This window comes from Ursus americanus, chromosome 26 (assembly GCF_024610735.1).
Source record: "Ursus americanus isolate L20-20 chromosome 26, mUrsAme1.1.p, whole genome shotgun sequence".
Classification (NCBI taxonomy): domain Eukaryota; kingdom Metazoa; phylum Chordata; class Mammalia; order Carnivora; family Ursidae; genus Ursus; species Ursus americanus.
The window spans coordinates 12271375-12291893 of record NC_142152.1 but is presented as its reverse complement, the minus strand read 5'-3'; the positions used below and the strand labels follow the sequence as shown (position 1 = coordinate 12291893).

At 49.9% G+C, this 20519-nt stretch overlaps 1 protein-coding gene across 1 annotated transcript; it reads right to left on the bottom strand.

Moving 5' to 3' along the window:
• Positions 1 to 212: 212 nt before the first annotated feature.
• On the bottom strand, positions 213 to 18370 carry LOC123800594 (uncharacterized). Its single transcript, XM_087855932.1, has 4 exons — positions 18177 to 18370; positions 17112 to 17711; positions 12922 to 13066; positions 213 to 7658 (listed from the first exon to the last, which is right to left on the bottom strand). Exons 1-4 carry the CDS (start codon positions 18368 to 18370, stop codon positions 7602 to 7604), a joined length of 996 nt encoding a protein of 331 aa, XP_087712058.1. The 3' UTR covers positions 213 to 7601.
• Positions 18371 to 20519: the final 2149 nt, after the last annotated feature.

The window sequence follows — 20519 nt, the reverse complement described above, 5'->3', positions numbered from 1 at the left end:
CATTAAACAGGGCACGTGATGTAATGAGCACTGGGTGTTATATTCAACTGATGAATCACCGACCTCTACCTCTGATACTAATAATACTCTATATGTTAATTAATTGAATTTAAATAAAATAAAATAAAATTTTTTAAAAAAGAACATTCACTGCAGCACTGTTTGTAATACTAGAAAATTAGAAAAAAACAGAATGCACATTAACTTGAAAATGAATAAAAAATTGTGGCTTACCAAATAATAAAGTACTCTTTGGCAGTTATAATGAATGAACTACAATTATTTTTAATAACACAGATAGCTACCTAACACACAAAAATTGAGTAAAAAACAAGTCACAAAAGGAAAAAAAGAACAGCAAATCACAGTCTGATATCAATTAAGTAGAACTTAAAAATGCAAAACATGGCAGTCACATGTTCATGATAAGCTTACATGGGGTGAAAGTGTGAGTCATCCGGGGGGGTGTCGCACGCCACAGTCTGCAGCACGGACCTCTCTGGGCAGAGGGAGAAGAAAACCGAATTTTTTTTCCACAACCAAAAAGTGAAAATTATATGAAATACTTCCATCATTATTTAAACACCAAATTTAATCAAACAATGGTTAAAAAACAAAACAACACAATAACCCAACCTTCTATTTAAAATAACAGTACTGTTCTAGCTCTTCTCCCATTACATGTGAATATGAGGTTTACGTATACCTGCTTCTGTGTGTGACTAACCTGTTTCAGAACTTTAAAAAAAAACTGTAGGCACTGGGATTTGTAAGCACTCAACTATGAGTACAAAGCCTGACCTTCACAACTACTAAAAAAAATGTAAACCTGCTCTCTGAGCCTCGTTTCTTCATCTGGAAAATGGGGCTGATAATACCTATTAGGCGCTGAATTGAATTGACAAACCAGCTACAGGTCCCCGGTTTTGCGGGCTCCCTCGGACGTTCCCCGAAGAGCTAAGGGAAGGACCCACTCAGTTGGCTCTTCATAAACTGTTGCCCTTGTGAGAAGGACAGGCTACGGTTGGCAGGTGCGGCTGTATCCCGCCTAGGAGCAAAGGGGCAGTGAGATGGCCTCATCCCAGGGAGCCCGGAGTCACCCAAAACACTAGCTGCAAAGCGAGGGAAATGTCCGTGCCAGTATCGATTCTTACAGCATGACATTCCCAGCATCATTTCAAAAAATGTATGGGTTGAGGAAGGCCTTTCAAAGACAAATGAGGCTTTCTCCGGCTGGTGTCAGATGGAGAGGCCCGCAGAGACACATCCGTTTGGCTCCAGTGCAGGGCAGCGCCAGCCAGGGACCAGGCTGCCATGTCAAAGCCAATCCACTTGGCCAACCTGCAGAAAGGGCTCTGGACAAACCTCACCAACCTTTAGCGAATAGCCTGGCACCCTCTCCATAGAATCAGCCTTCAGAACATTGAATGCATATCTTCATTATACTCAAGACTAACAAATTGCCTAGTAAGTGTTCGCAGTGGGTGCCAGAAATGGCAGTGTGTGGGTGTTTTTTTGGCAGGGTGGGGGGAGAGCAGGAAAGAGCTGAAGACGATTAATGATCAAAGCCTAGAGGAAAAAACACTCCAGCCAATTTGTGCTGATTTTCTCCTGCCTGAAAGTGGGGGAAACCCATGGATTATTCAAGCTTAATTGATGTTTTTGCAGCCAAGGAAATGAAAGGTGCTTAATTCATATATACACTCTCAGAGGTCCATTACCAAGCTGTCACCCCCATCAGCCAAGCCAGTAGGTTTTCCTTGGGCTCGCCTGTCTACACTCACACGGGTCTGCTCCCAGCCATACATCAAACCCTGGACAACTGGCTGGCTGGGTTGTTTGAGAGGAGAAAATAGGGTTGAGAAAGAGCTGAAAAAAATAATCTGGACAGAAAATCAACACCTTTGGTCTTTGCAATTTAACAATTAAACAATTTAATTTGCTCTCCTCAAGTTACACTTTCTCTGGCCCTAGGCCTGAAACAGCATTTAAGAACTTATCCAAGGTCACAGCAAGTCTGGTGACCAGATTCAAAATTCTTAACCTCTCTGAGTGCCAATTTTTTCATCCATCTTCCAGGGACATCTGTAAAGTGGGGACAATACTCCCTCAAAGAGTCGTGGTGAGGATGTTGAGTCACAGGAGATAGGTGTGTGACAAAAACAGGATCTCCATAAGGGTTTTTCTTTTCTCCCTGGCGATTATGAAGACAGGTAATTTTCATGTGTGTGACCCATAGCGTTGAATGAGTTCAGGAGGAAGAAAAAGGTACGAGAAAATGTGTACCATGCGATAGTAACGAGGCTTGGTTAACCTCCTGATTTTTCTTACTTTGACCAAAGACTGTAAGCATAATACCCTTGTACGCTCAGAAGCCAAAGAGTGTACCCAAGAAAATCAGCGCACAAATGAACTACAGAATTTTGCACAAAGGGCGTAGCCCTTCAATCACATGTGAACTGTCCGAGTGAAGAGCATGACCTAGGAAGCCACAAAGTCCCTGCGAGGCCATATTTTCTGGTAAGTGAATGCCTTTAACTCCAGCTGCTGTTGCTAAAAGCATGTTTGAACGTGGGGGACAAAAAACAGCTCTAGGGGAAGGATGTTTGCACAACGAGGAAGGTTGTCCAGGCAGCACTCTGCTGTGAATCCTTGTTTCCCAGACACCCGTTCACCAGCAAAGGCTGCACGGCTGCTCTTTGCATTCAAGGAGAGTTGCCCCTCCAGCATCCCCCAAATCGCCCAGATGCACACTCACAGGGAATGCAAATTTAAAATAAAAGCTCTAGAAAATCAATTGAGTTCTACAATGGGCATGTATTTCTTTTGTAATCAGAAGACAATAGATCTCATAGAAAAGAAATAAAGAGAGCCAAATTGATTAAGGCTATACAATTGAGACAGAAGTCTGTGTATATTAAAGCCTAATCTTTACAAACAGTTGTGGACAGAGACAGAGAGGACACAACAATCCTTCTACAAGTTTTAATATAAGGGAGCAACCAAAATAGTGTTGACCAGCAGGGGCCAGTAAGGGACATGGGTCGGTGCAGGACATCAGCAAACAACAGAGATAAAGAGAAGACAAATGAAGAGGAGGTTTAGACCCAGAAGGAATCACTTTGGCATTGCTAATACCCCTAGAGAACAGAGGACATTGATAGCCATCAGTAGAACTATCCCATAGAGACAACACTTATAAATCAAAATATCCCCTAGGTCCTACCCTGGGCAAGGTCACTTTAATAGTTTGTAGTATGACCTCTAGATCAATTTCACCCACCTACCAAGTTGCGTGATTTCAGCCCTCTGCCTTCTCGTATCTCCTTGAGAACCTCCAAAAGGATGGAGAGCCTTTTGGTTATATATTTCCATTTATAATCAGAGTCTCTTCCTTGTTCCGATATCTGTCCACTCCTCTACACCACTTCTGTCTGCTGTCCCTCTGCTGCCCTTAGTTAGTGGCACCCTCCTGGTGTACCTGACTGCACCAACCCTCTGACCTGGATGTCCTTCATGGCCATCACCACTGCCAATTGCCTCCAGAAGGCTAGTCTCTGCCCTGCATCATGCTGCTGCAGGCCACCTGCCACGGTTCAAGACCACTGACACTCCTGACACCATGCCCAGTCCACCTGCTCCAGAGCCCTGATCTCCCGTGACCTCTAAAGACCCCAGAGTCTAGCCCCCCAACACTGGTCCTCGGCTTTACCCCCACAACTGTGCTGCTTCCCTGGGCCACTAGCCAGGCAGGAAACCACTCCCTTTCCTTGCTCAGCACTTGCAGAGACATTCCCGAAGGAGAGTCGCTCAGGCTCGCAGTCATGTGCTTTCCATTTTGTCACACAACCTTCTCCCTGTGGGATTGTCTCCTACACAGATTTTGGGGAAGACAAAGATGAAGAAATCAAAGCACCCTACCCTAAAGCTGCCACAGCCCAGTAGAAGGAACACTTCTATTAGTAAGCGTCCATTTCAGCATAAACAAAGTTGACGCATCAGTACTTACGATAAAAAACAAAACAAAACAAATAAAATAAAACAAAACAAAACCTCAGGCCATCGTTCAACCTTTGCTATCGATGCAGTCGATCAGAAAATCCTGTCAGCCTCTATTCTTGGCCAGGCCACCATCACCTCCCTGCTGCTCTCCTGCTTCTGCCCGTGGTCCCTCTGTCATCCATCCACAACACTGCAGCCAGAGGGATCCTGCCCAGATATGAGTTGAATCCTGTCACTGTTCTGCTCAAAGCCCTCAAACTCTCCCTCCTCCCACGCCCTCACTCTGGCCCCTGTGCGCCTGCGTACCCTGGGCCTCCTTCTCTCCAACTCCATCTCTGCTGGTCACCTCCCACCCAAACTGCCAGGTCAGCCACCGCCTCAGGCCTTGGCGCTGGCCTTTCCCTCTACGGTGCGCCCTTCCCGATGACTGTCCAGATACTTCCCTCACTCTCCTGGAGTCTTTGGGGAAGAGTTGCTGCTCCGATCCGCCTGTCTAAAACATCTCAGTCCCCCCAGTTGTGTGTTACTAGCTACAGTATGTATTTATCTTGTCTATTGTCCACCTTCCCTCCCAAGAACATAAGCTCAATAAAAGCAGGGGCTTTTGTCGCTTTTCTCCACTAGGCATACTCAATGCTTGGTAATCACTGAATGAATGGGAAAAGAGGAGGAAGAGACATTTCAGATGGTTGGTGAAGGACCAGGAGGAAAAAGGTTTTTGATACTCACACAGCTACATGTTGATATCAGGTTGTTCTTCCAGAGAAAAGGCCTAGAAGCTACATTTACTATTCTGGTCAATTTTCCACAATCCAGAATCTGACCCTCTATCTTTTGAAGACAGAAACCCAATTTGCACCTTCTCTAAGGAACTGGGCTTACAGTGACCAAATTATAAAATCAGAAAACCCATTTACTTCCTTATAATTAAAAATAAACAAAACCTTGTTATTTGGATGGGAAAAATCTATGCACATATGTAATCAGTACCTTCACTCCCCCTGGCAAGAGCCACTTGGAAAAACAACAATGACCAAAAATAATAATAATATAATGAAATGAGTAATAATAATGAATGAAAGAATGACACTAAATCAAGAAAAAGAACAAATGTGCAGTTGCCATCAGGCTTACATGGCCCGATGGACGAGTGGCCATTAGAATTCTCATGGTTGCAAGTGACAGAAAACCCAACCCACTGGCTTGAGCACAAAGGGGACCTACTGGTTCATACAACTGAGAAAGCCAGAAGGAGAGCTGACCCCAGGCATGACTTAACGCAAGAGCTCCAAGGGATTCAGTTTCTCTCTTTCCATCTCTTGTCTCTGCCTCCTCTTGGTTGATGCCATTTTCAGACAAAGTCTCTCTGCATGGTGACAAAGTGGCCTCAGCAACTCCAGCCTCACATTCACAACTCCAAAACTAGTTAAGGATACAGCCTCTTCTCTAGTAGACCTAAGATTCACACTGTAATCAGGAGGAATGAAGTGCGCTGATCAGCCGAGGCCCATCCTGTGTTCCACCCCTAAGCTGGGGGAAGGACCGTCCCTAAAACATGTGGCCTTAGAATGAGGGAGGGTGACTCTCAAACATTAATGCGGGCTATTAATGAAAATGGGATAAACAAATAGTAGAAGGAAAAATAAAAAGTTCCCCCACAGCCTACGACTCGCTATTACGTGCTCTTGTCAATGGTGCTGGAAGACTCACAGTCGGCTTAGTACGTGCCCAGCCTTCGCATTCTACGTACTGTTGTCAATAGGTCTGGATGTCTACTGGCATGACTGCCCCTTCCCTGGTTAGCGCATAGAAACACGCTCCCTTTTCTCCGGCTCCTCTGCTGACCAGCCCCTGCTCACACACTCAGTCAATGACAACCAACACCTGCTGGCTGGGAATTCTTCGTTCTCCTTCCTGCAGATGACCGCATATTTATCTCTAACCCAAAGTAACTTGAGTCCTTTATGGGAAAAACAAATTTGTCCCCCATGGAGAACTGGGGCACAGTCCGAGGCAACTCTTGCAGACACATTTTGTTTAAAATCTTAGGTTCTGCCTTAATTTTTAGTATAGATTTTGAATTCTGTTCTCTAGTATTTTGCCAGCTTCCATACAAATGGAGGCTGCAGGAATATGTGTCATGCCCACACTGAGCCCTAGTCATCGAGTCATCCTACAGACTTGGGTGAACTGCCACCCCATGAAGCATATGATCTGGCTCCCAAATGGAGACGGAAATGTAGGAGAAGCCATGAGTTAGGTCTGGGATGTTTGGGGTTCATGGTTCACATGAACCCTGCAAGTGAGCCTGTCTGGTATGCAGCTGGAGATATGGGCACGTAGCTCAGGAGAGAGGTGGGAATCGAGACGGAAGTTGCAACAGCATCAGCATGATACGACGGTGAAAGCCAAGGCAGTGGGCAGTGTTGCCCAGGAACCAGGAGGGGAGAAGAGAAAGGCCTGCGGGTAGAACACTGAGTGCAGCCACTGAGTGAAGGAGAAGCAAGTGGGACCAGGAATACCCATCACAAGGCAGAGAAAGCCTCAAAGACTCCAAGCAAGCGCCCCAGAGAGATACGTCAAGCTTTGATGCTGGACAATTTGAGCTTTCCCGAGCCAGTGCTGGGCACTACTTAGCGCTGAGGCGGACCTAACAAACCAGGATTCATGGCCTGCGTGGCCCAGAGCTCATAGCACTCAATTACCCTGGTCACCACGGAGCTCTGGGCTTGCAGGACTGCTCGGCGTCACCTCCGGTCCTCAGCAGTGAGGCTGCTCATAGAGGGGCCAGCTTGGTTTGCACAGGTGGACAGACCGCTTGTGGGAGGCAAGTCCCTGAGGGTCCTCTCGGCTGGCCTCACACCATTTGTCAGCTGCTCCTCGCTTGCCCAGATCAGACGCCCAGAAAGGAGGCAGGACAGATCAAGGTTGGCTGCTGTCGGAGCTACAGTTTGCTGAAGAGCTCTCTCTTTAAAGATAGCCACCAGCTTTTGAATTGCTGGACTGGACAGGTGACCTAAGGCTGTTTTCATCCTTAGATCCTCTCCAGAGGCGACAGTCACCAGGGTGCTTGTAATGGAGTCTTTTGCCAGCTTCCAACTTTCCTCATGACCGAGCTTTGAACCACCAGAAGAAGAGGAACGAACATGGATTCCGCATGCGCCATGAGCGGGCCCTAAATTAAACACTCCGCACGCGTCGCCTGGGTTCCTCCTCGGGGTGACCTTGCACGGCAGGTGCTCTTATGAGCTGCGCTTTACACATGAGGAAATGGGGCTCGGAGAACTAGAAAGGGGACAGCCACGCCGGACAGCATGGTCCAGTTTCCAATAATAACTTCAGAGTTAAAGCTCTTCCACGTCGAGTATGTCCTTTTGACTCCGACTCACAACCGGCCGTGAGAATTAACCCCATTTTACAAATAAGAAAACTGAGACCCTGAGAGTTTAAGCGACTTGTATGAGATCCAAATGTGGGATCTCCTGCTGGCCTCCGAGTTCAATGGATGGTACTTCCCATCCATTTCGCTTCCTTTCTGCCCCCGGAGAAAGCCTGCAAGGTGTAAACAAGTGATTTTCCCATAACTGACACGCAGTTCCCTAAGCCAGAGGCCTCTTTCTTGAGAGACTCAAAATCTGCCAAGCTCCAGCGTGAATCTGGGGAAGCAGAAGGTGCAAGAGGGTGTCAATACAGAAGGAAATGGCTACTCTGGATTTAATAAAGCCCATGACACCTCCCCTCCCCTTTGGCCCCTGGACCTCTGCTCCTGTGGGACCCAGCGAGGCTGCCACCTTGGCTGTTCCCTGTGAGCTCTTAAGCCTCAAGCATCAAGCACGTGGCTCCCAGAGCACCTGTTGCCACCCTCACAGGCCATTCTCTGCCATTCATTCACCAACTAACCATGGAATGTTCTGTGGATCTCGGGCACTCTCCATATATTCTCATCTAACTTGCCTTTATTATATGCTTCATGCTCAGATGTCCTGCTTCCCTAGCATGACAGCGAGGGATCTTGTGCTTCTCTCTGTAACCCTGCATGGGTGCCCACCTACAGGGCTTTTTTTGTTTTTTGTTTTTGGGTTGTGTTTTTGTTTTTGTTTTTGTTTTTTTGATCTAGCCAAAGTCAGATTTTTTTTTTTACCATAAAACCCATTCCTTACCAGAAATACCCTTTCTGCTATTAAATAAGTTTCAATAACTTGTCAGGGGCAGATACCAGCAAATCCCTTTACGATTCTTTTTGCAATGAACGTCTCCTCTGCAAGCAGGCCGTCATGATATTGTGCCACAGAGAAGCATCCGGTCAGTCGTAAGCTCTGAGCTACCCTGCTCCCTTTTGCTAAGAACTGGCCAGTGGAGAATAGCAGATTACTTCTGTACCTCAGAGGGATCTTTCATTTACCACTTGGAATAACAACACCAACAAAAATAAGACCAAGTATTTGCAGTATAGTTTTTCATTTTTCAAAGTAGCTACTGGAGTTCAGTGCTACAAAGGGCCTAGAGACAGAGCCCAATTCTCTCACTTACGAATGAGGAAGCAGATGAAGTGCAGAGCACCTCATACCCCGTGACCCTCACAACACTCTTCATGGGTGGGCCACCCCCCATTTCACAGATGAGGAAACAGACCCAGAAAGCCACCGGTCCCGAGGGACTCAGCCAATTCGAAGCAGAGCTGGGCGCAGACTTCCAGTTGCCCCATCCTGCTCTCGTGCGCCTTCTCCTCAGCTGTAGGCCTTCTCCCTTGGCCAAGGAGCCAGTGGAAGTGGTACCAAAGAAACTGGGCCATCTGAGACATTGGATCTGACCTTGGCCCTGCTCCTAGAGGCCTCCCTGCTCAGGGCTTGTATCTGCTCCCATCACAGCTTCCTTTCCCCCCCCAGTCTGCCTGGAGCCACGAAGTGTGAAATCCCTGACTACCGGAATCATCTGTTGGAGACCATTTCCAGCTAAGTAGCTTCCTGTCACTTCAAGTTATGACGGTACGTGTCCGAAGCTCCCTATAGCAGCCATTCCCATACACGGGAGGACGTTTTAGCTCTATGTGAGAGGAACCGGCGTGCAGCCCCGTATGGCCCTACTGGGAGGAGGATCAAGGACTAATCAGGAAGTGGACCTGACTGGGCCTCCAGCGACAGCGGCCAAACATCGAGACAGTAGGGCGCCCCCTGTGGAAAGGTGCAAAGTGCTTGCTGTTCTCCGGGCAGAAAGGGGGAGCCCAGGAAAGGAAAAAGGAGAGTGGATTTCAACCGACCCAGCCCCTTCCCAGGCAAGTCTGTGTTGACGGCTCCTTCCCAAGTGGCCCCACACTGCAGCTGGGGAGCCAGGCTGATTCTGCAGCACGTGATTATGGTGGGTCCCCACTTGCCACGGAGGTTGAGACAAATCTGTGATCCAGGTTTCCAGCTCAAAGTACTTAGGTCATGTTAGGAATTCAAGAGGCAACACTGCTATCTTTTCTGCCTCTCTAGCATCCAGTTCCCTTTCTTCCAGCAATAGCACCCTGATTTATCACAAGGGCCCCCCAATTCCCTGTCCATGCAGTTCAGCCTCCAAGGACTTTCCAACCTAGACTGTCTGAGAAGCACTTACTGAGTCCTTTAAGACCCAGATAAGCGATCTCCTTCCTCCCAGAGAGCCTCTTCTAGAAACCCTCAAAAGTCATCTACTTTCTCCTGTGACATCTCTCTATCCTTGTGCTCGTCACACTGAACCACAACTGTGTGTGTATGTGTCAGTCTTCCCTTCCACTCTCTCTGGGCTTTTAAGAGCTAGGGGTGTCAAAAAAAAAAACAAACCAGCTGGGGCTGTCTTTCAATTATTTTTGTATCAGCAGCTTCTAGCACGGTGCCTGGCACATGGTAGGTGCTCAATAAACGTTGGATGGAAGAATGACTGACAAGATTCACACATAAACCATAAATAATCATGGAAGTACCATATGGGCAGATCAGATCCTACAGGCTTGTCGACGTTTAATCAACCTCGAGTGCTACACACCATGACACGCGGAGGCTTTATTGCATTTACTGGTGAGGCAAGAGAAAGCCCATCTGACAGATCCCGCTCATCCATCAGACAGCACGAGATTAAACAATCCACCCGCGCACCCCCGCAGCGCCCCCGAGGCCATGCTACAGCCGGGACCCAGCGGCTGGGTGAGAGGGCTTTCACCCCAGGCCCGGGCTGTACCTCACAGTCTCACCCTGGATCGGGGCTGGACTGGGGGGGGCGGGGAGAGCTTGCAGAGGAGGGAGGTTGCTCGTCTGCCTTATATTTTCTTGGTTTCTAGTTTGGAAAACAAAATACTTGCCTGAGGCAACTGAGGACCACCAGGCTCTGTGCAGCTGGTGCTTAAAAATAAAATACTTTGCTCTAAGAAACAGTTACACCATAAAACAGATTCCGAGCCATCCAGGGCATCTCTTTCCTTGTAAAATGCATGAACTCAATCAATAAACATTCTTCCTCTATAGCTTTGCAGCCCCAGGACGGCCCTGCCTCAGTGGAAGAATTTCACCTTCGGTGGAAAGGAAGTGAACTCAGCCACGGTCTCAAAGGGGAGCAAACTGCAGGTTCCCATTCCTTTTGTTCCCCACCACACCCCCAATTTAGAAAAATCTAGTGCATTTGCTGCCGCTTCCCCAAGTTAGGATTCGGAGAAAGCTCAAGTGAGAGTGATTTCTTCATTGAACCTCAATATTCCTCTAAATCTACTTTTTGTTGGCCCTGAGCCAAAGCCAGTTATCTTGTGATGGAAAGCAATTGTTTCAGTGTTACAGGATTTGTATCTGACAGACCCATGCACCCCGCTGATTATCATCATATTCCCGTCCTTTAGTTGCTTTCAAAATATAGTCTATTGATCCAGTCATCACCCCGATTTTGAAGTTCATGGGAAAGGACGTCTCCAATGTCTTGTTCATTCCCGCTGCTCCTTGTGCTGCAGGGTAAGAGTGCTGACCTTCATCTTCCCTGTCCTTCCCCTGCCCCTTCATGTGAGGATCAGTCATCAGGAACCTTCCAGTGCCTGCCAGGCACAGAGTTGGCCCTCAGGGTTGGTGGCGCTGAACAGAGTTGAGAGGAACTGTCCCCTGAGACTTTGCCCTTTAAATGAATACGGGACAGCAGTGCGGGTCCTCCCTGCAGAGGCAGCGGGCATAGCGAGACATCTCGTGTTCCTGCCACCTGCTCTGTTTGCTCGAGCCTCACAACCGCCCAGTGAGGCTGGGAGAGCAAGTGCTACTATGGACATTTTATGAGGGCCAGACCTGCGCCTGGTTTGAGGCTTTGGGGAGAGACAGAGCTGGGACTTGGCCCTGGGGATTGTGGTTCCAGGCCCGGGGCTCTCCCCACCCTCTCTCCATGCCCCCCTCAAGCACCACACTGCTGGAGGCCCTGTAGCCCCACCATGGCTCAAACAGCATCTTGGCTCTGCCCTTCAGGAGCTGGGGGGCCTCAGGCCTTGGTTTCATCATCTGCCTACCGGAGCTAAGATTGCCTCCATCGGCATTTCTCGGGGCTACTGTGCGAGTTACAAGAGATGGCTCAGATGAAGCTTCTAGCGCGGTGGTCATCCTGCACTCAGGACCCAATAGCTGCCACCATTACAATCACTCATACCATCATTTGGCTCAAACTGTTCTGTCTCCGAGCCAAGACAAATCTACTCAACCAGAAGCTCTTTCCTCGGCCTTGGTCTTGATGTCACTGCTCCCGCGCCCAGCTTTCCTTTCTGATTCTATAAAGAACCCATCCTTTCAGCCAGAAGGAGGTTTTGAAATGATTACCTGGGTTTCTTAGAAGCCTCTTCTGGGCAGACATAATGAAGAGAGAAAGCTTCAGGCCAGGCGCCGGTGTCCTGAGAGGCTCAGGCCTCTGGCCAGCGCCCTCCCTCGTCTTCCTTTGTGGAGCGAACACTTCGCTGGAGACCGCCGTGGCGGCTGGCCTCCCGGTGCAGACGTGGCCCTGCAGCACTGCCCAGCTGCTCTCCATCCCTCCCCACCCGTCTGGGTACCAGGTCCTGCTGACTCTGCCCCCAGGACTCAGTTGGATGCTCTGGCCACCCTCACTGCCCCATCCCAGGCCACGCACTTCTGGCAGGTACGGTTAACTAGCCACTGCTAGGCTCCTTGCCTTCGGGCTCTTGACGAGCCCAGCATCCTGAAACAGACTGCCGTCCCGGAGCCTGGCTCAGCAGATGCCTTCTCTCAGCCGTGCCCACCAAGTAGAGCAAACTCCTAGGCCCCAAGCCCCAGGCCCTGCAGAATCTGGCCACACCCCTCTCACCATACCATTCTATACATCTGATTCACCAAGGGTGCTTTGTAAAAGTGGCTGTTCCCTAATCTACTTAATCAGAGTCTTGGGTGGATCCCAGGAATCTAAATTTGTAAAGAAGTTTTCCAGGAGACTAAAGCACAGCCAGGTATAGGAACCACTGCCCTGCACGGTTCCAAGGGACATCCGTACCCAGTCCAGCACACTCGCCACACACCCTGCCTTGGGGCATGCCACCATCTGTGCTAACAGCCCCAGTCTCTGCCTGCAGAAGTCTCCCCATCCTTCGAGGCCCACATCAGATACTCACTCCTCCAGGAAGTTTCTCTTGATTCCTCCAGCCAGAAGTATGCTCTCCCTGCTCTGAACACCCATAACATTTTGTCCCTCCCTTTCTGCCACTTTCCAGCCATTCCTTAAAACCTGCTGCCTCTATTTCTCCCAGCCCCTAAACACAAACCTGGGATGTGTCCTTGCCTCGCTGCTCTCCACTCCCTCCCCATGCACATGGGGGTAAGAATGGTACTTACCTAAGAGGGCCATTTAAGGAGTAGTGAGTTACCCCGGGTGGGTACTTCCAAGTGTGCCAAGAGATGTCAGCTGTCATATGCTAACTGTGTCGTCCTGTCGTCTTACCTCATGGTTTATGGCATATGGTTCCGGTTCTTTATGTACATGTGTTTTCTCCCTTGACTTCCTGTTGAGAGCAAGGACTACGTCTTGTTCATCGTCGTACCTTCCGTGGCAACTGACACAGTCGTATACCTGCAGGACGTGACACCTGCTGGACGGTGGATGACAGGTGAACATAGCTAATTGCTTCCCTTTCACTGCTGTCTTCTCTCCGCCTATCACTACTGCTGTCATCCACTCTCAAAGAACGTACCTATCAGAACTTGTCATTATATGTTTATTTTTTTGCAATTATTTGATTCTCATTTGACATTTCCACCAGGCTCTAAGATCCTTGAAGACAGGTGCTTTATCTCAGCTCGCCACTGTGTCCACAGGGCCTAGCAAAAGAGTAAATACCCCCCAAAAGATTTTAAATTAATTAGCAAACCCTAATTAATTCAAAATTGATTCATTAACCTACCAGTGGCTTTTTTTTTTTTTAGTTCTTTTAATGATGCTAATATAATAGTTTGGGTTCTGAATGTTAGAGCCTTGTGACAAATGAGTCACACTAGGCGCTCGAGCTAATCAGCGGGGCAGCCGTGCAGCGGGGCCGGTTTGGGCCGTTCTTTCCTATAACTGTGTGACTGTGAGCAAATGAGTAACCTTACTCTTCTCATCTGTACAATGGAGATGAGAGTGGATTCACCCCATAAGGTTACTGTGCACGTGAAATGCTTACTCTGAAAGTTAGTTCTTCTGATGATAACAGTGTTGGCTTCCAAGTAACAGGACAGATGAACACATTAAACTTTTATGAATTAGATCATGTGCTTCTACTTTTATATATATAAAATTATGCACTCAAGGTCTTATTTATAATAAAAATGATAAGCTCTTTATAAGGGAACAATAATGGAAATGCAGGACCCATCCAGGTATATCGTAAGCCCTGACCAGAAATATGCTCACTTTCTAGAAAATAAAGCCATCGCAGATTTTACTTCCTTAAGGAAATTTTAAGCAGATTTGTAATTTTCCTCATGGAAAAACTAAAATGAGTAATTCTAGAACAAGGACAAAAAGAAGGAAATGGATCAATTCAGTCACATCCATCTTCTGCTCTGCAAGCCATAGGCCACTCAATTCCCAAGAATTTTGATGACAAACACTAAATACAACTGTGACCCTAATAAAATCCAGAGCCCTATCCAGTCTGTGCACAAAGGCACACTCAAAGTCACATGACTCAGAGCCCACGTGTCATTCAAAGGGAACTGCTAATCTTTGCTCGCATCTCACGAAGTACCTTAAAACTGACCCAATTCAGGGGCGCCTGGTTGGTTCAGTCAGTTAAGCATCAGATTCTTGATTTCGGCTTAGGTCATGACCCCAGGGTCATGAGAGTGAGCCCAGTATCGGCCTCTGCACTCAGCATGGAGTCTGCTTCGGATTCTTTCCCTCTCTCTCCCTCTGCCCCTCCTCCCTGCTCCTGTGCACGTGCAATCTCTCTCTCTAATAAATAAATAAAATCTGTAACAAAAAAAACCCAATCTGGGGCACCTGGGTGGCACAGCGGTTGGGCGTCTGCCTTCGGCTCAGGGCGTGATCCTGGCGTTATGGGATCGAGCCCCACATCAGGCTCTTCTGCTGGGAGCCTGCTTCTTCCTCTCCCACTCTCCCTGCTTGTGTTCCCTCTCTCGCTGGCTGTCTCTATCTTTGTCAAATAAATAAAATCTTTAAAAAAAAAAAAAAAAAAACTCCAATCTGACTCAATTCATGACTTGCCACATGCATCTCAGGAGCGCCTTGTCTTTGCTCTATGCGATGCTATCTGGGAAATACTCCAAACCCCACACACCAGTCCCAGCATCAAGCAAGGCATGCGAACCTTCCTCCTCTCTCCTCCCTATTCTCTCCCTGTGTTGACTGACTGAATCCCTTCCAGCCAAACCTCCTCACTTATCCCCCACCGTCCACATCATAGAAGATCCCGGACTGGACTTGCAAAACTCTCCTTTACCGGAAGATCGCATGGGGCTGGAGGGGTCCACATAAAGGGTGGATATCGTCTTCCCAGCTCTCCCTATTTCAGCAACTGAAAATTCTGTTTTCCTTTTCTGACAACAGGTCACTTTACTGGGACTGTCAAGTAGGCCCTGGCCAAGAAGACAGCAAGTGATTCAGGGGAGGTGAGCCGGACATTCCGCCCTTCATTCTGCAGCATTGGCCGCCCCCAATTGGTTCCTGCCTTATCAGCCCCCCCCACTGGGCCCCTGCTTCTATCCACTCCCAGTTCTTTAGTCTTCCCGTGGACCCTGAGATTTGCCTGAAATCTTTCCGACACAATTGTCTGCTTAACTTATCCAACCTGATTTCTGTTGTTTGCAACCCCAAAACACCAGCTGACTCCTGATAATCACCAATCTTGTCACCATCTCCACCTGTGAGAATAAGGCTACAGCCTTGGACCAATGAACCTACACTTAACCGAGGAGTTGACTCTAACTCACGGTCAAAAGTTAGCCTCCATTAAATCTGCTGTCTACTGCCTTTGCTCGTTATCCAATGGAACCATTCGGGCATACCCAAAATTCCTAATGAAGAAAGGAATGATGGTGTAAAACCTATGTTCACCTTCTAGAGGCTACTTTAGTAATAAAAATAACAGGTAGCGAAGAGTCAAAATATTTGGCCCTTCTCATTGACCGGCTGTGTCCTCAGTTCAATCACTTAATCTTTCCTGAGCTCTGTTTCTCTTATGTAGGAAAATACAGATAAATATACCAGCTCTTTCTACTTCTCAAGGTTGCTGTGAGGCCAAAATTAGTCAAATTAAAAAAAAAAAAAAAGCCTTTCAGATCATTACATCTGTGGCCTGAACGAAAATTCCAGCTCATCATGGCGCTCCGTACTCCTCACTGGTTCTTCCTGGCTTAACAGGTCTTCCGGCTCCCCCCTCCCCCCCATGGTGGCTGCAGCCCCTGTGAGTAGGACTGGCTTTCTCAGCCACCATTCCAGGTCTGGATAAAATGCTCTCCCGTGGGTACGTAAGTATCCATAGTGTCATTCTCTGAAAATGTGAATTCCTACTTAGGCTGTGTCTGTCCCACTTTTTTCTTTATGAACATGTATACAGTAAGCAACAGCCTGTGGGCACATCCTCAGTGCCACTGGGAGGGATGACGAGAGCCCCTTGCAGGAGATCCCCCGGGGTTTATGAGAACTGAGATGGCTTCAGCTTTCCCTTTTTCTTTTTTCCTATTAGAAATCAAGCTGGAGGCCACGTTTTCCTCCCTCTGCAGTCTTGAAAGTAAGAATCATCACTCTAATGCAACTTGATTAGCTGGGGATCTGACCAAAATCTGTAACTAAAAATGATTTCCACTCTGATTTTGGTTTTGGGGTTTGCTTTTGGTTTTTTAAAAAACAAAACAGTATTAAGAGAGCTGGGCACTCGGAGTGTGGGGAAGTAGACCAGGCCGCAGGCCTGCGGGGATCTGGACAGACTTCCATGATGGACCACGACCACGGGACTAGCGTCGGAACAAGCTGGGGTGCCACTGCTCCTTCTCTTCCTGGTGACAACTGAATCAAAGCAAGGGGAGCTTCCCTGGGGGGGGGGGCGCAGATTGCCTTCCCAGGTGCTGGCCTCTGTTAACAAGAGCACAGGTATCATTTCTAAGCCCTATGTGCCAAGATGCTGCCCTGAGAGCTTCTGACCGCCTGGAGGTAGGCCCTGGCTTGATCGTTGTCCAGATACTTTCGTCCCTTCCCTGGGGGGTTATGCTCTCCTCTCCCATTCACTTGGACAGTGATCCGTAATATTCTCTCTCTCTCTCTTCCTCTTTCCCTCCCTCCCTTCCTCTCTCCCTCCTTTTCTTCTTCCTCCCTTCCTCCCTTCCTCTCCCTTCCTCCCTCCCTTCCTTCCTCCCTTCCTCCCTCCCTTCCTCCCTTCCTCCTCCCCTCCCTCCCTCCCTTCTTCTTCCCCTCCTTCTCTACTTCTTCCTCCCTTCCTCTCCCTTCCTCCTCCCCTCCCTCCCTTTCTCTCCCTCCCCTCCCTCCCTTTCTCTCCCTCCCTTCCTCCCTTCCACCTCCCCTCCCTCCCTCCCTTCTTCCCCTCCCTCTCTACTTCTTCCTCCCTTCCTCCTTCCCTCCCTCCTCCCTCCCCTTCTCTCTCCCTCTCTCCCCGTCCTCCCTCCCTTCCTCACCTTCTGTCACAGAAATGGAAGCCCCCGACACGGGGCCGCCCTGTCAGCTGGGCCAGAGTGAACATGACGTGGAGCAGCGGCGCTGAAATCTCCGCACTGAACACGACCAGGGCCCCGACGGAACCTCCTGCGGGGCGTCTCCCGCGGCCCAGCCGGTTTAAGGGGCCCGCTCCGCGCTGGAGGCCGCGAGCGGCAAGTGCCCGCCGGCACCGCCAGCAGGGGGCAGTGTCCTCCCGGCCGCGGCCCCGGCTCCGCCCGCCACAGCCCGCGCCGGCCCCGACCTGGCTTGGGCTCTCGCTCCCCCGCAGCCCGGGGCGGTCGGCAGCCGCGTCCTCGGACCAGGCGGAGGCCCCGCTCACGGCCCAGCCTCGTGCTTCCCCGCAACGCGGGCTGCGTGAGCACTTGCCCGGATCCCCGGAGTCCGGACGCTCCTCGGGGCCTCCGCGACCTCGCACCTGTCCCGGTGCCGTCCCGGCTCCTCCCTCCGCTCTCCTCCCCACCCCTACCCCCGCCCCTGGCGGCCTGACTCGGGTGTGCCGGCGCAGGCTCTGGAAGCCGAGGGAATCCCAAAGGTGGGCTCCAGGCTCTTCCTTCCGCCAGCTGCGTGGGCGAGGGCAAGTCGCTCACCCTCGCCGAGCCCCGGTTTTGAACGGAAGACTGGAGTAAGAACAGCTCCGTCTCAGGTTGTGAGCACCCTTCCCAGGCATGAGCGAAGGAAACAGGCCAACCATGGGACGCCAGAGTCCTTCCTCGCTCGCTCGCAGGGAGGGCTGCTGTTTGATCTTGACCCTACCCTTCTCCCTCTCTGGTCACTTCATCCACAGGCTGCTCTGGGCCCATAAGATTCGCTCTCTCAACAAGCTGAACTCAAAGGTCCAGAAATGAAATCCGTTAGAGCCACGGGCAACTGTTCAACCTTCAAACCTGTCCAGATGGTGACCCCCTCTGGTCAGCTCCCCAGCTCTGCCCAGCCCCACCCCCCATGGGGATGAGCCTGCTAGCTGCTCTCCTTCGGCCTGCTCAGGCCTACGCTGTCCCGCCTCTCGCCCCTAGTGCACCTGCTACAGTGGAGGTCCCACCGCTGCCTCCTCTACCCCAAGCCCTCCCAACTGCAGTCCCCTCCCCTGCAGGCCTGTGGCCTTTGCCGGCTGGGCCCATCTCCGCAGGCGCTCCTGCACCCACTCCAGGCAAGCCACACTTGTCCGCTGGCCTTTCTTTGAAGGCCTCAAGCAATGCCGGGTCTCAGGGTCTTCACCCATCCTTCCCCTCTGGGAAACACTCTTACCTCAGCTACCCGCACGATCACTCACTCATTTCCTCGAGGCTCTGCTCTAATGTCACTGATGGGAGCAAGGCCCCTCCAGACAACAGTTATAAAAATGGCAGTCTGCCCCACGCCCTCAAAGGCACTTTCCAGACCCTCACTAGGCTTTATTTTTCTTCACAGCATATTGCCACCTGAAATATTATATCTTTATTTGTTTAATATGTTTTCCCTACTAGAAATAAGAGGCTTTGCTTTGATATCTGCTGTATTCCCAGTGCCTAAAAATACTGCCTGACACACAGTAGGTATTCAAGAAGTTTTATTGAACGATGATTAGATGGATAAGATTGGGTTCTTGAACTAAAAAGCCACAGTAAGTCCACGAAGGAGCAAGGAATAGTCAGTCCAGCATCCAACAGTCCGCAGAGAGAGGCAGGAACATGGAACAGATACACTCAGAAGGCGGAGAGGGGAAACCACGTGTCCTCAGAAACAGGGGAGGAGAGGCCGCCATAAATGACTTCCAAGGTCCCCTCCCAGGTGGCCCAGCTATTTCCTGCCCTGGGATATAATACCACACACACACATACACACCACACACATAGACACACCACGCATACGCGCGCACACACTTTACTGAAATGACCTGGAGCGAGTTTCGGAGTCCGGCTGCCTAATGACCCCACGCACGGTAGTGTAAGGGTGTCCGTTAGTGTGAGGCCCCTGCTCCCATCTGAAGCCCTAGCTGGAGCAGCTCGCCAGCTGGAGACTTGCCCCCCACACCTGTCTTCACTTGCCCGGAGGTTTTTCTGTGATGTCTCCGCCTCAGAGCCCCAAACACTGGGCTCCTGCCGCCTGCCTGCCCAGCTGGCCCAGCGTCCCCAGTCACCCCGCCTGTCCTCCGCACTTGTCCTGTTCTGTGCTGCTTCCCCTGCAAAAATCACTCCCCGTCCCAACTGCCCTGCCTGACAGGGGCACCTTTGACTCCCAGCTATTCTAGTTAGAAACTTAGAAGTCACAGTTCACAATTTCCTCCCCACTACACCTATCCACACAGCTTGCTAATTCTCGTTCATTCTTTCTAAACACTTCCTAGAGGAACCTTGCTTTTCCATGTCCGTGAATCGATCTTAGAGCAGTTCATCCAGGAGTCCTCTAACCCCAGAGACGTTGGGTCTCTGTTTACATTCTACCAGCCTCCATACTTTGCTTTCATAGCATCGACTGTGGTCGGCACCTGCATATTTGGGATGGAATTTGGTGGCTGTCTCTCTCCCCCACTAGACTATAAACTCCACAGGGCAACTCTGAATAGATGCCATTGGACCGACAAATGGAGCAAATTTTTCTCTTTATTTCTTTTGTCCTTGTCCCCAGCTATAATGTGAGCCCCTGAAGGCTGGAGCTGTGTTTGTGACTGCTTGTCTCTCCCCCAGCCCCAGTGCCCGACACAACCAGAGTTCACATACTAGGAGTTCCGTGAATAAGGGCGTATCGATGGCTGTGTCCCTGTCAGTCATGCAGCTGTCGGGTTTGTTTGGGGAAAGGCAAGTCCACACTCAAGTGACCAGTCAGGCCGCCAGGCCCCGCCGTCCCCAGGAGCCCGATAGCCAAGAACGTCAGCGCCGCACAGCAGCCCAGCAGGCCGGCCGAGTTTCTTTCCTTTGCCTCCTGATACGGCAGTAATTAGAAACAGCAGTCATCACCACGTTGCGGCCCCCGGAGCGCCCTGCTGGATGCGCGGAACACATGTAGCTGCGAGACCACCTGCCAGGAAGAGAATAGAAGAATCATTTGCTGAACATGGCAGGGGTGATGGCTAAGGGGATGAGCCACTGCATAGCAAATAGCTGCCCCATCTTCCCCAAAGCCCTAAATAATTTCTCCACTTGAAAAAAAAAAGAAGAAAAAAATACACAATTAATTTTTCATGTAGATGATCCCACTTGGAAGCTTAGGGAAGAGCCGTGCATACTAAGAGCCAAACTTGAGAAGCCGGCCCGGCCTAGACAAAGCCAAGGAGAGGGAAGGAAAGAGGAACGCCCCGTGGCTTTGACTTGCGGCACCTCGTGGCTGGGGAATGACAGAACAGAGGACGACTGTCTGTTGTCTCATCTCTAAGGTCCCGCTCTCGGCCCACA

What these genes read in the sequence shown, in the direction of transcription:
- LOC123800594 (XM_087855932.1), bottom strand. Translation starts at nt 18,370, where the DNA reads ATGGGTGAAGACCCTGAGACCCGGCATTGCTTGAGGCCTTCAAAGAAA. An exon ending in TTCCATTTCTGTGACAGAAG is followed by an intron (nt 13,067 to 17,111) that starts GTGAGGAAGGGA and finishes ACCGTCCAGCAG; the next exon opens with GTGTCACGTCCTGCAGGTAT. An exon ending in CATATGCCATAAACCATGAG is followed by an intron (nt 7,659 to 12,921) that starts GTAAGACGACAG and finishes CTGCTTCCCCAG; the next exon opens with ATTCACGCTGGAGCTTGGCA.